This window comes from Lagenorhynchus albirostris, chromosome 15 (assembly GCF_949774975.1).
Source record: "Lagenorhynchus albirostris chromosome 15, mLagAlb1.1, whole genome shotgun sequence".
NCBI classification, from domain to species: domain Eukaryota; kingdom Metazoa; phylum Chordata; class Mammalia; order Artiodactyla; family Delphinidae; genus Lagenorhynchus; species Lagenorhynchus albirostris.
In genome coordinates this window covers 68,560,130-68,573,487 of record NC_083109.1, presented here as the reverse complement: position 1 = coordinate 68,573,487, position 13,358 = coordinate 68,560,130, and the positions used below count along the sequence as shown (strand labels likewise).

The 13,358-nt window shown below is 42.3% G+C and overlaps 1 protein-coding gene across 3 annotated transcripts in view; it reads right to left on the bottom strand.

Annotated features, from left to right (window-relative positions):
• The window catches only part of TNRC6A (trinucleotide repeat containing adaptor 6A), a 97,222-nt gene that overhangs the window by 22,239 nt on the left and 61,625 nt on the right, over positions 1-13,358 (bottom strand). For 2 of the 3 annotated variants that reach the window (XM_060124695.1, XM_060124693.1), the window contains 9 exons: positions 12,308-12,340; positions 10,641-10,721; positions 10,215-10,266; positions 5,207-5,349; positions 4,666-4,812; positions 4,365-4,502; positions 3,766-3,894; positions 3,216-3,293; positions 2,744-2,954 (listed from right to left, as the gene is read on the bottom strand). In XM_060124695.1, the coding sequence (XP_059980678.1) occupies positions 2,744-2,954; positions 3,216-3,293; positions 3,766-3,894; positions 4,365-4,502; positions 4,666-4,812; positions 5,207-5,349; positions 10,215-10,266; positions 10,641-10,721; positions 12,308-12,340 (1,012 nt within the window). The remainder of the gene's footprint in view (positions 1-2,743; positions 2,955-3,215; positions 3,294-3,765; positions 3,895-4,364; positions 4,503-4,665; positions 4,813-5,206; positions 5,350-10,214; positions 10,267-10,640; positions 10,722-12,307; positions 12,341-13,358) is intronic. The other variant, XM_060124694.1, reaches the window with a different exon arrangement.

Here is a 13,358-nt window from a genome sequence, read left to right as displayed (position 1 = left end):
AACTGACCATTAAGCCAGTGTTTCTTAAAGTGTGATCCTGGGGACCATCATCAACAGAATAATCTGAGATGCTTGTTAAAAATGGAAACTTTTCGGAATTCCCTGCTTCCACTGGGCACGGATTCGATACCTGGTCGGGGAACTAAGATCCCAAAGGCCGTGCATTGTGTCCCGCCCCCCCCACCCCACAAAAAGAATTGATGATAGATGTTTTCTTAAGCTTAAGTATGCACAGGGTAAGAAATTACAAATATAGGGACTTCCTTGGTGGCGCAATGGTTAAGAATCCACCTGCCAATGCAGGGGACACAGGTTCAATCCCTGGTCCAGGAAGATCCCACGTGCCACAACTACTGAGCCTGCGCTCTAGAGCCCATGAGCCACAATTACTGAGCCCTTGTGCCACAACTACTGAAGCATGCGCGCCTAGAGCCCGTGCTCCATAACGAGAAGCCACCGCAACGAGAAGCCTGTGCACCACAACTAGAGAGAGCCCGTGCACCACAACTAGAGAGAGCCTGCACACCACAACTAGAGAGAGCCCGGGAGCAGCAATGAAGACCCAACGTAGCCAAAACTAAATAAATTTAAAAAATAATAATAATTAAAGTATATAAATGGGCACACAACGAAAAGTAAGTCAGGGTGAGTTCTTAAAAAGTAAGTCAGGTTCTATTACTTTCTTGCTTCAATATTCCCAGTGCTGAAACTCACACTAAGATCCTGCATGCCATGTGGCACGACCAAAAAAAAAGAAAAGAAGTTTTCAGTGGGAGCCAGAATCTTCATTTAACACACATCGAGGTGGTTCTTCATCTAAAGTTTCAAAACAAATGGTTTTTAGATACTTGGGTCTGATGAGTCCCTGTGATACCAGGTCAAGCTTAAAACTTTAATAATATAAATTCTCTAATACCACCCCTATTTGGAGAGAGTAATTAAATTTGCTGCTCTCTGGACTCATTAATTAGACCCAATACTTGGCAAGTTTTTTCTGTGAAGGTTTAGATAGTAAATATCTTAGGCTCTATGGATCACATGGTCTCAGTGTCTCTATGCAACTCTGTTGTTACAGCGCAAAAGCAGCCATAGGAAATACATTAACAAAAGAGCATGGCTGTGTTCCAATAAAATTTTATTTATAAAATCAGGCAGCTGGCCAAATTTGACCAATGGGCTATAGTTTACCAATGCCTGATTCAGACAACCATACTGGTGCTTGCCTGCATTAAGCAGACTTCCTTTTTTTTTTTTTTAAATAAATGTATGTATATATGTATGTATGTATTTATTTATGGCTGTGCTGGGTCTTCGTTGCTTGCGCGGGCTTTCTCTAGTTGAGGCGAGTGGGGGCTACTCTTTGTTGCGGTGCGCAGGCTTCTCATTGCGGTGGCTTCTCTTGTTGTGCAGCACGGGCTCTAGGTGCGCACGCTTCAGTAGTTGTGGCACATGGGCTCAGTAGTTGTGGCTTGCGGGCTCTAGAGTGCAGGCTCAGTAGTTGTGGCGCAGAGGCTTAGTTGCTCCGTGGCATGTGGGATCTTCCCGGACCAGGGCTCGAACCCATGTCCCCTGCATTGGCAGGTGGATTCTTAACCACTGCACCACCAGGGAAGCCGCTAAGCAGACTTTCTTAATCAAGAAGAAGTCTCTTGCTGTAAGGGTAGCGAGGCTAGGAAATCCCTTATTTAGAAACTTATCTCCTCATTGGCCCAATTTATATGTCCAGTATGTGATCAGTGAGAGTCACTTCCTTTCACTAGTGAGACAAAACCTCTCAGTGTACACTTGGGTATTCTTTTACCACTATACTGTTGTCTCTGGGATGACCCGGCTTCTCTGGTATTCACCTACAGTGGTAACTGACAAGGGAATGTAAAGAGATTGCTAACAACTCCTAAAACTCAAAGTTCCACCTATGTCCTAGCTGAGAGTCCATGGCAATACCAGGGAGAGCCAAATCCTGTATCAGGTTCAGCCAAAGTGAAACGGCACCAGGGGCAACAGCAGGCCCAACTCCTGCCCACAGCCCAGAACATGCTAGTTAACTGACTTGTCTTCAACAAAACTGGGCCTGTTAACCAACAAAGCTGGTTTACAAGAGAGAAAGAAAAAGTTAAATGAATAGGGTGTGAACGATCAAAGGTCAAAATATATTCAAAGGCACAAGAAGAAAAGGGGCCTAAGGAAGGAGAAGACATATAAGCCTGAAATTCCCAGAGGGAATAAAAAGCCTGGAGACGTCATAAAAAAAGAGAAGGGGGGGTGCTATGGCAAAAGGAATAAAGGCAATCCCTTCTCTCACCCCTATTTTCTACATTTATGCCAGTAATCATTTATAAATATTTAAATAGTAATTAAAATTTCAGATGTGACTGTTCCCAGTTGTTTCCTCAAAGCAGCACTGCTCAAAATTTCTCTGGCGTGCTCTAATAATTTCAGTCCTCCCCTCCAATTCATATCCTACAATTAAGATATCTGAGTGTTAAAAAGAAATAATATCTTTATACTAACTCATTTCAAAAGAGCATGGGATTTTTTAAATAGTGTGATTTTCTTGAATGGAGAGAGGCGTTCCTGAAGCATGAAGAGGCTAGCGCTAGAAGAGGCGTGGCCACCCTCTGAGAGGGAACAGCTAAAGATCAGTGTGGCACTCACAAGAGAACATCTGGACAGGTAAGACAGCAGGATGTTAACTTGTGACCATGAAGCACCAGCCGAATGCTTTGGCCAAGGAGAAACCCACCTATGGGGAAGTTGCTGAAAGCATTTATTGGTGATGGCCCTTTTTGCAGCTCAGGTGTAGTGTGGGGCATGACATTTTCAAGGAAAGATTTCATGGCTGGCTGATGGAGTGACTGCTGCTGAGATGGCGGAGTCTGTTGCTTCACCAGCAGGTTTGGATCAAGTTGACGAGACGGCTGCATCATCTGCTGCTGCACACTAAGAGGTCGACCCTTAAAACGACAAGACGACTGTGAAAAACTGTGGAGAAAAGTCTTTACAGACACCTTCATTCCCCTTCACTTTTGAATTCACTTCCTTCTCAGTAGGAAGGTGAAGAATCACTATATACCAGTTAATAAGACTTCTGGGCAGACAGAAGACTTAATGAACAACCTTTTCCATTATAGTTTAATAAAGCATTTCGACTGTCTTCTTACAATGGAGTTGATATAAGCTGAGTACAAGCAAACAAGGGGAAGGATCAGATCTACCTGCTGGTCTTGCTGCTGCCGGTTCCCAGAAGGCACGCTTCTCTGACTCTGCGCCCTTTGCTGCTGCGCTAACAATCGCTGGAGGGAAGATTGCAAAAAGGTCATCAGTACCACGTCATCACAGACTAGCGTGCCCTAGAGTGACGGTGGCAGAGGGACCTACAAAGGCATGGTTTCATCTAGATGAAACTAGGTTTCATCTAGTCAATGCCCACATGCCCTGCCTCATCTAATATCTCTTGTTTGGACTCTCTGGCCTCCAGCCATTCTGTTGAATTCAGTCTTTTGCTCAATCTAAACTTCCACTCCATCAGGGAAATTTTTCCTCCTCATCATACCCCGACCACCAGCCCAGACCTGGCTGGCCTTGCTCACAGAGCACCCTGCCCTTCGAGTTCACCATCTGTCTTCACACATGGACTGTTAGCTCCCTGAAGGCCATGGCTATGCCCGTTTTATTGACTGCAACACTTCCTGTGCACATTCTAGTGTTCAGCACACAGTAGACACTCAATAAATGTATACTGAATAAGGCTATTATTCTGCTTACCTGTAACTGGGAGATCTGAGAAAGCTGGTTTAGTTGGGATAGCTGGTTCAGCATGGCTACCTGCTGAGGGCCAAAGAGCGGATTCAGGCCACCGTTGTTTGGTGCATACTTCAGCAATGAAACTGGAACCTGAGGATCACAATGGCAGGTTAATAACAAAAGTAACTCAAGCTAACAAAATGTACTGTGTATTTTAAATTATCAGTAGAGCAATTAAAATTTGTGGACTATTACTGGGGGGGGATTGTGTTCTAACTGTCTTTCTTGACTTCACTAATTTATTGTTCACATATGTTTTCACGTGTTAAGTATAAAGTGACAGAGATGAATCTTAAGCCAGTCAAATTTACTTTGCTATTGTCCTCCTCCCCTCAAGGTATTTTATGAAAAAGAATGATAAATTTTAGATTTAAATTATCTTTGACTCATTTTCTTCACCCTACCACATCCCTCTGTAATAATAACTAATTCAGAATTAGTTTCATCTCAAAGTTGCCAATAAATACTATGATGATCAACTAGTCATCTCATTCAAATATAAATTTATTCAAGGTTCTTTTCCAGGTAAAGAGTAGAGAATATAGTGGAAATTTATTCACCTGAGGGGAGAGTAATGGAGGAGGCACTTGAGCACGGAGATTAGGCTGAGATGAACTGAGAGGTTGTGCTGGAGGCTGCTGCAGGCCCCGGGGTTGTGCTGCTGTGTTTCCAACACCAAACATACTGGGATTGCCATTCTACAAAAACAAACAACCACCACCAAATAACACTGGGATTCTTTAGGGACAAACACCTCATTACCACACTGAAATACTGATTTAAACACAGCAACTACATGTAAGAGAGATCTTATTACTTATACAAATCAACAGAGAGCCTAAAATACACACGTGGACTTACCTGTCTAACAGAATTCAAGTTTTGCATACCCAGCCCTGCTATGGAGCCAAGGGCCTGGTTAGGTAGTGCACTATTTGAAGGGGGAAGCTTCATGCTTTGACTGGACATAAACTGCATGTTTTGGGATTCATCTGCTACAATGCCATCCTGATTGGACAGACAGAAAGATGTGCAACACCAGCCAAGCAAACAAGTGGAAGGGAGAAATCATTGCAGGAACAGAAGAGAAGTCATATGACATTCCAGCATCAACAGGAAACAGGTAGAAAACAGAAGAGATCGGATTAGTGTTAATTCTAGAGTACATAGAAAGAACCAAACATACTTTATGGGGTTAAGAGGAAAATATAAATGCAACCCCTGTGATAAACCGAGACATAAAAGGACAATGAACTACAAGTCCAGTAATATTTGGCACTGGGTTATAAACACTTTATATTATATTAAATGTTCTAAACTGTTAATGAGAAAATTATGCTATTAAGTGTATTGCTTTCTTAGCCACAGGGTAAAACAAACAAAAAACAAAGGAACAACTTACCTTATCAAAATAAGGACTGCGCTCCATGGAAGACTCTTTGGAAATCTGAGGCCGAGAACCAGGGCCTTTCCCGACCGTTCGATTGTAATCACCAATATTTAGGCTATGTTTATCTATCTCCATTCGTTTGTCTTGTAACATTCCTAATAAATGCAGGAGACTACGTTATCAAGTAGGAAGATAACTAACCTAGATGGTTTCAGATAAATGTACAGTAGAAAGAAAAATACTCACTTCCAAACCAAAATGAATTCTGCCTTGACCAGGACCATGTGAAGCATGCACTTAATAAATCTTGCATTCCTCACAAGTTGGGTTTAGCGAATACTGTTATTTTATTGAACCAAATTAACTTGAAAATAGACTAGGAAATAGACGGTTAAGACATCTATTGGTCATCTATAATCTGCTTAATTTTAAAATAACAACATAGTTTCCAGTAACAAACAACAGAAATAGCACTAAGACAAACCACCATCTAGCATATGCTCACAAAGTGCCAGGCACCGTTCTGAACATGCATTCTCATTTAATGCTAATAATTCTACTATCATCACTCCCATTTAGCAGACAGGGAAAGGTCTTCCTCTTTTCTCAGGGCTTGCTCCGCTCTCCTCATTCTGACTAAGCTGCAATAAATATGACCTCCTCTCATGGAAAGCCCGTCTGGCAAAAAATCTTCACTCAAAATAGCCAGCTCCCAGGCTACAATCCTACTTAAACAAATCTCTAGCTCCACGTCCTTATCATATTATACCCGTTCTGGGTTCTCTTTCTCCTCCTCTTTCCATAGCTGAGCCCACTTCTTTGTGTTTCTTCAATGCTGGGATGTACTCAGTATGTTTAAGGTCTCACTCTTTCAACTCTCTCTCTCAAACTGGCCTCCCCCAGGCTTATTCACTACCAAGGTGACCCTTAAATACAAATGCCTACTCTGAATTCACTCCTGTGCTCAGTCACACATCTTCAACTGCCTGCTGAGCATAGCCACTTAAGTGCCCCTTGGTCACTTTTAACAGGTGAAACCAAGCACATGATATCGCCTCTAGATCTTCATGGGACTCAAAAGTGGCATCTTCATTCTCCTAGTCACACAGCCTTGAAACCTGGTTTTTACCTTGCGAGAATACCTTTTCCTCCCAGTTCCCTGTTCCTCAGTCTCCACATTTTCTCGGCCCTCAGATCTCACCCATAATTTCCTTGCAGCTGCTGTCCTTCTTTGAGATGCCTGCTGCTGCAGCCACCACAACACTCACCCCTACCACCCTCATCCTAGGCAAGTGGAAAAGACAAATTTTAACAAAAGGATTCTTAAAATAGGTACAATTTTCAAATGCTGCTGCTTTCCAGAAGTACTGGTCCAGATATGTGAACAACCCACACTTCAGCACTTGTAATTAAGAGCTCTCCCTTAAATGGCAACGAACTTTTTTTCTTTGGCAACAAACTTTTGCAACAACCTCTCCTCTGTTCTCTTTCCCCCGTTAATGGTGTCACCATTCACTGACGCACCCAAGCTAGCCATCTTGAACTCTTTTCCTCACTCTCCACATCTAATCTTGTAACCAAACCCAACCAACTCTTCTTCCAAGTCTCTCTCCAAGCTGTTCTTTCCTAACAATCCACATTATTTTTGCCTACCTAAATAAAATCTTTTCAAAAAGTGGCATGATACATCCTTTCTCCAAACCATTCTGTGTCACTTCATTCATTCATTCATTCATTCATTTTTGGCTGCGTTGGGTCTTTGTTGCTGCGCACAGGCTTTTCTCTAGTTGCGGCGAGCAGGGGCTACTCTTTGTTGCAGTGCGTGGGCTTCTCATTGCAGTGGCTTCCCTTGTTGCGGAGCACGGGCTCTAGGCACACGGGCTTCAGTAGTTGTGGCCCACAGGCTCAGAAGCTGTGGCTCGTGGGCTCTAGAGCGCAGGCTCAGTAGTTGTGGCGCACAAGCTTAGTCGCTCCGTGGCATGTGGGATCTTCCCGGACCAGGGCTTGAACTCGTGTCCCGTGAACTGGCAGGCAGATTCTTAACCACTGGGCCACCAGGGAAGTCCCTGCATCACTTTAAAAACCATCTGAGTGCCAAACGTGGCAGCCGCCCCTTGACCAATCCTTTAAGAAGACCCTTGGCTAAAGTTACCAATGACTCGTCCTAACCCCCAGGATCAAATCCATTCCATGACAATCACTTTCCTCTTTTCAAATCTCTATTCTCATCTGACTACTGAAAAATTACTCTATTCTACTCTAACTTGTTCCATTTCTCCTCAGATCTCCCTTAAATGTCATTATTCCCCCTGGAGTTTGTCTTTGGCCCATTACTCTATAAGCCTCTAGCTGACCTTCTTTTTTTGTTAAACTTTTTAACCTTTTTTTTCTTCCTGGCCGTGCTGGAGCAGCTTGTAGGATCTTAGTTCCCTGACCAGGGATTGAACCCAGGCCCTTGGCCGTGAAAGCTTGGAGTCCTAACCGCTGGACGACTAGGGAATTCCCCAGTCAACCTATTTTTTGAGGCTGTACTACCGTCAGTGTCTAGTTACACTTATTATCTCCAGCCCTATCTCTTCTAAGCTCCACATCCAGATTTTCTACTGCTTACTGGACGTCACCACATGGTTTTCATAGCAACTTTAAACTCAGTAACCTTGTCTATCAAACCTGTTTCCCCTACTATATTTCCTATCTCAAATAACGCCCAGTTATTGATTTATTGTCTCTCAGCTCCAAATTCACACTTTCTGACTGCTCTGTGAAAGTATCTGGGCTCTACATTTTTTTCTTTCACCAGTTGGCACTGAGGCTTTGTCAATAGAGGGCGCTGGAGAGACACTGCAGGCGGAAGTTTTGCCTACGTGCCCTTGGCGGCTTTGGCAGTGCTTCCAGCTTCTCCTGCCCTACACTTGCAGTACAGGGTGATCAGCCTCACTCGGAGGCCAGCTTCTCCCAGCATTCCCACATACCTCCAGGCAGCTTTGTAGCAGAGTGTCTAAGGTGAGACATCTCTCCATGAACAGCTTTTCCCAGCACCCTAGAAGGGTAGATTTCCAGAAAGTTCCAACAGCACAGCAGCACAGCAACTTCTCTGCCATTCAGTGAGCCATGGAGGAGGCAGAGCCTTGTCATCACAGGAATAGATGCATATTCTGGATACGGACTTCCCCCCCCTGCCATCCATGGTCTCACAAAAGGCCTTATCCATCACCCCTCACAGCACTGTGTCTGATCAAGGAACTCATTTCATAGTAAAGGAAGTAGAGTAATGGGCTTAACTAACTGGTCTTACCACATGTATCATCACCCAAAAGTAGCTAGCCAAACTGACAGGTACAAGTGGTTCCTGAAGACCCAGTTACAAAGCACGCTGAAAGACAACATTCTAAAAGGATGGGCTTCTGTCCTACAGGATACAGTTAAGAACCGATGTCACTGAACCAGCTGGCAAGGGGGCGGGGGGCTCACCTGCTGGCTGGAGTGACTGACTCTGATTACCAAGGGGGACCTGGTTTCCTGCTACAAAACGAAGGTAGCAAAGACTCTGGAATCCGGGCAGGTGGGCAGGGGGTGGGTGTGTGCGTCTGGGGGTGCTTCTTAGTAATTCCATGCCCAGTAGTAAAGGTTAATGAAAAAACTATAACAACCAAAAAAGCAAAGATGACTGAGGGCTCAGACCCTGCAGGAATGAAGGTTTGGGTCACTCCACCAGCAAAAGAACCCAGAGCAGCTGAGGTGCTGGCTGACAGTGGGGAAGTATGGAATGGGTAGTAAAAGAAGGAAGCCAAAGATACCAACGAGAGCTTGTGACCAATTACAGAAATAAGGATGGCAGTAGTTTTGCATGTTATCTGTTGCTTATCTGTATAGGCCATCTTCTTTTCTCTTCCCTTTTTTCACTTTTTAAGCTGTTGAACAGCTGTTTACGCTGTTGAGTTTATAGTTTAGTCTTTAGGTTACTCCTTGTATCTGCTATTCATATATTCATATATTCTTGAGGAGTCTCGTTATTATCTCTTCCTAGCCAATCCCTCATTAGTCTAATAGTGATTCTTTACATTTGTATTAAACTTTCCCTGTTCAAACTACTATGTAGTTTCTCTCTTCTGCCTGGACTCAGACTAATACAACAACAACAGTACCACATACTAAACTGCCCAGGCAAGAAAGCTGGGAATTATCTTTCACCACACCCTCACCCTCATCCTCCATAGCAGATCGATTCAAGCCAGTTATCAACTTCTATTGATTCTAATTCCTGTATCTACACTGAATTAAGATTCTTCCCACCAACTGTCTTAGTTTAGAGCTTTGAAAATTCTCACTGGCTACAGCAACAAATCTCTAACTGGTTTTGCTATGTTTAGTATCTTTTAGTCTTCCTCTGCTGCCAATGTTTTCTGTCCCAAGTTATTTTCAATCTACAGCCATGATTATTTTTGTAAAACATAAGACCAAATCATTTCATTCTCCTGGCTTAAAGTTCTTTAATCCCATACTTTCAGAATAAAGCTCAGACACCCAAGCTCCTCATGATTTAGCACCTACCTAGTTTTCTGGCAACCTCACCTAAGTAAAGTTTTCACCGTCACCACACTCCCACCACCACAACCAATTTATATTTCTTCTTCCACTGCATGGAACTACTTGCCATTTCCCCAGTATGGTTTAAGATATCTCTATCATGTATCTGGGTCTTTGTACACATTGCTCCCTAAATTAAGAAGACTATATCACTCAACCTGGATAACTTATTCTTGACAGGACTAAATTTGAGGTAATCAAAGGCTAACAGTGTCACTACCTTAGATCTGCACAGTGATTTACACTTTAAAAGGCATACTAACTCAGAAAACCCCCACATTCTAATGTATGCTAGAGAGAATAGGAACACTGAAACAGAAACCCAGGTCTCCGTCTCCTGGTCAAGGTCAGTGCTCTTTCAGTAGGATCATGTCAGATAAGTTTCTCCATCAATGATGAATACAAAACTCAAACTGATTTAATTTTTTCTTACCTCCAGAAAGGTCCATCTTATTGCTCTGTACATTTTCTTCTGGTGAGTCTCTCTGAAGAAGGAAAAAGTAGCATGTTAGTAGACCTTAATTTATCAATGAAAATAAATTAAAAGTGAAGAATTTTACTTTATTTCCTTATTTGTGAAATTTAAGTGGATCATAAAACTTCATTTTTCACTGCCTAATATGATAAAAAAAAATTTTTTTTAAATAAGACTAAAAAAAAAAGATACGTGATCCATGTTTTTAGCTAAAACTGTAAAAATAAAGAAGACATCATGGAAAATTTTATTCTAACCTCAGCATATTCATAAGGACTCAAAATAATTATTTGTTAAGAAAACAAAAAAATGAAATTAGGGTATTAGGGTAAGTTTATGGATCGCCATTAAAAGGGAAGGAGGTTGCCAAGAAAACATACTTACCGAAAAACTGATATTTGAAAACTGTTTAACAAATGGATTTATCCATGCTTCTTCTTGTTTGTTTCCACCTTTCATCATTCCCTTTGTAAAATAAAAGAGTAGAAAGATGCCATGGCCATCTCTATTTATCTGGGTATAGTGATGGATTAATAAAACTTCAAGACAATTCCCAACTCTCATTTTTAGCCAATAAATTTCTCCTCCAACCAACTCCTCTCACAGAGTTGTTCATAATTAAAAATCAACTTATTTGATTTTCAACTTCCTTTGCTCCAGTCCTCTGGTATAGCTGTAATGCACAGAGAAATCTCTAAAGGCAAGCAGTCAGAAGGAAAAGACAGAAGCAAAGGGCCTTGATGACCCACAAAAAGTTAAAAAGTCCTCTGGATAATGGAGAACTGTTCATCAGACAGTTTCCAATTTATAAATGAACTGTGTCCTAAAAGATTAATTATAATTTGGATTTGTAGAATTCTCACACAAAACCAAAGTAAGAAGAGTCACCAGGTTTCAGGTTAGTCCAAAGAAACCAATTAAACCCATAATTTAATTATGCTATGTGCACTGTACTGAAAAAACACCATATGCTTCCATATGAAAGAGTATTTTAAAATTCCAATTTATGCTGCCAAGAACACAATATCCCCAGCAGCAACTAAAGCTGGGATTCCTCCTACTTGGTGTTGGCTTTCTGTGGCTGCTTAGGGTATGGGAGGTACGGAAACTACTTGGAGACATGACTTCAGAGAAAAAATGATCCGTGATTAGCAGTTTGGTAGACAGGGAGGCTGGAAGCCATAGAGACCAAGGCCTCCCATTAACGTGAGGATCACAGAACAATTCTCAGTTTGTTGCCTTCATTTCCCTTTCCCATTGCTACTACCTATTCCTTCTGACTGTGGAACAGAACACAGCTTCGTAATTTCCCCCTAACTGCAGGTCTCTGAAGCAAGCATCTAACCCTTTCCAAGGTTTCTGAAGTGGGCTTTGATTCCTTTTCCTTTTTCACCCCCACCCCATGCCTAACTGGTTGCCAATACCTGTCTCTTTTATTCCAAATGTCTCTCACAACAATCCCTTCTACTAAACATTTATTCTTGCTTCCCAATTCAGGCTGTCCTTTCTAACCAGAATGAATGCAGAAGCTTCCGAACTAAGATCACTAACTCTGGTCTCTCCTCTGTTCCAATTTATCTTTCATACTATCACTGGTTAGCTTTCTTTAAAGAAATTAATTTTAAAAACCAAACTGATGTTGCCTTCTATTCAACTTGACTGGCTCCATATTTTATACAAAATGAAGCTCAAATTCTCTGGCATGTTACTCAAAACACTCTGGTATCTGCCCCTAATCTAACTACAGATTAGATTGTCACACCTCTTCTCTAAAATTCTGTTATTTTAGTAACATCAGCCTAACACTTTCCCTAACACACCCCACCCCGAGGCATCTTCCAAATTCAAGCTAACACTCCTTAGAGCAACTCTTAATGCCCCATACTAGACCCTGAGCTCCTTGAAGGTATGCTCTTATCCTAGTGTTTCTGAACCCCCAGCACCAAGCACAGTACCTGGCACACAGCAGAGGCTAAATAAATATTTGCAGTTGCTTTCTAAAAGATTTTTACTAGTAGAAACAAAGGAGAAAGAGTAAAAAGGCTACACACCCTTTCCCTTCTCCTTTTTTTGCCACTCAGACCCTGTAAGGAAAGACAAAGTCACAAAACAGCATGGTCCAGTGGGAAGAACACAGGGTTTGGAATTGGAAGACCTAAACTTAAGTCCTTGCTCTGTCACTTACTAGTTATGCAACTTTGGGCAAGTCACCACTTTTTCCAGTCTCAAATTCCTCATTAGTATTCTATCTCAGAAGGTTATGAGGATCAAATGATTTATGTAAAATATGGGGAAGCACTTCATAAGCTATATGGTGAGGCAATAGGCAAATTCAGCCAAATGAAAAATTTTTTAAATGAAAATGGCAGGTCCTAGACTTAGAATCCCAGGATCAAAAGGGAGGGACCCTGGCAGTGAGCTACTAGGTATTTGACTTCTAAGGTCCCTCAAAAACAAACTGTTCTCAAATAGGGTCGAGAGGATATATTAGAATCACCTGGGAGATTAGGCACATATTTTCAAAATGGTCCCCAAGAAAATCTGACACCAGTGTTCTCAAACCTGGCTCTGCATCAGAAACATTCAGAGAGCTTGTTTAGGACAAGAAACTTGGTCCAATTTCCAAAACAACAGTAGCCTAGGGTATAGGATATTATACTTTTTAAACAAATGTCATACAATTCTGATGAACAGCCAGGTTTGGGATAAGATGTGTCCACATTTAAAAGCAAAACAAAACTCTACTCATTCCTAGGGATTTTTGTCACAGGACCTTTCAGGGTGGAGAAGGGACAAAGATGGGGGATGAATAAGGAGGATGGTAACTCTGGGTAATGAGGAGGTCGGGGACTCCAGGTGAGGAGGTGGAATGGGAGACGAACTGGCAGTGGGATGGAAAGAGTCGACATGGAGATTTGCCCTTCTCTTCATCCTCAGCACTGCAGGTACCACCCTGGGGTGAGGGGTTGTCCCAGGCAGCACTGGTGGAGGGGGAGGAGGAGAGAAATCCCAAGCTGTAGCAGTGGGGAGAAAGGAAGTTCCTGTAGTCTTATGTTTTTCTAGGTGGCTGCCCATACAAGAGGTTCTACCTAAGTTGGGGAC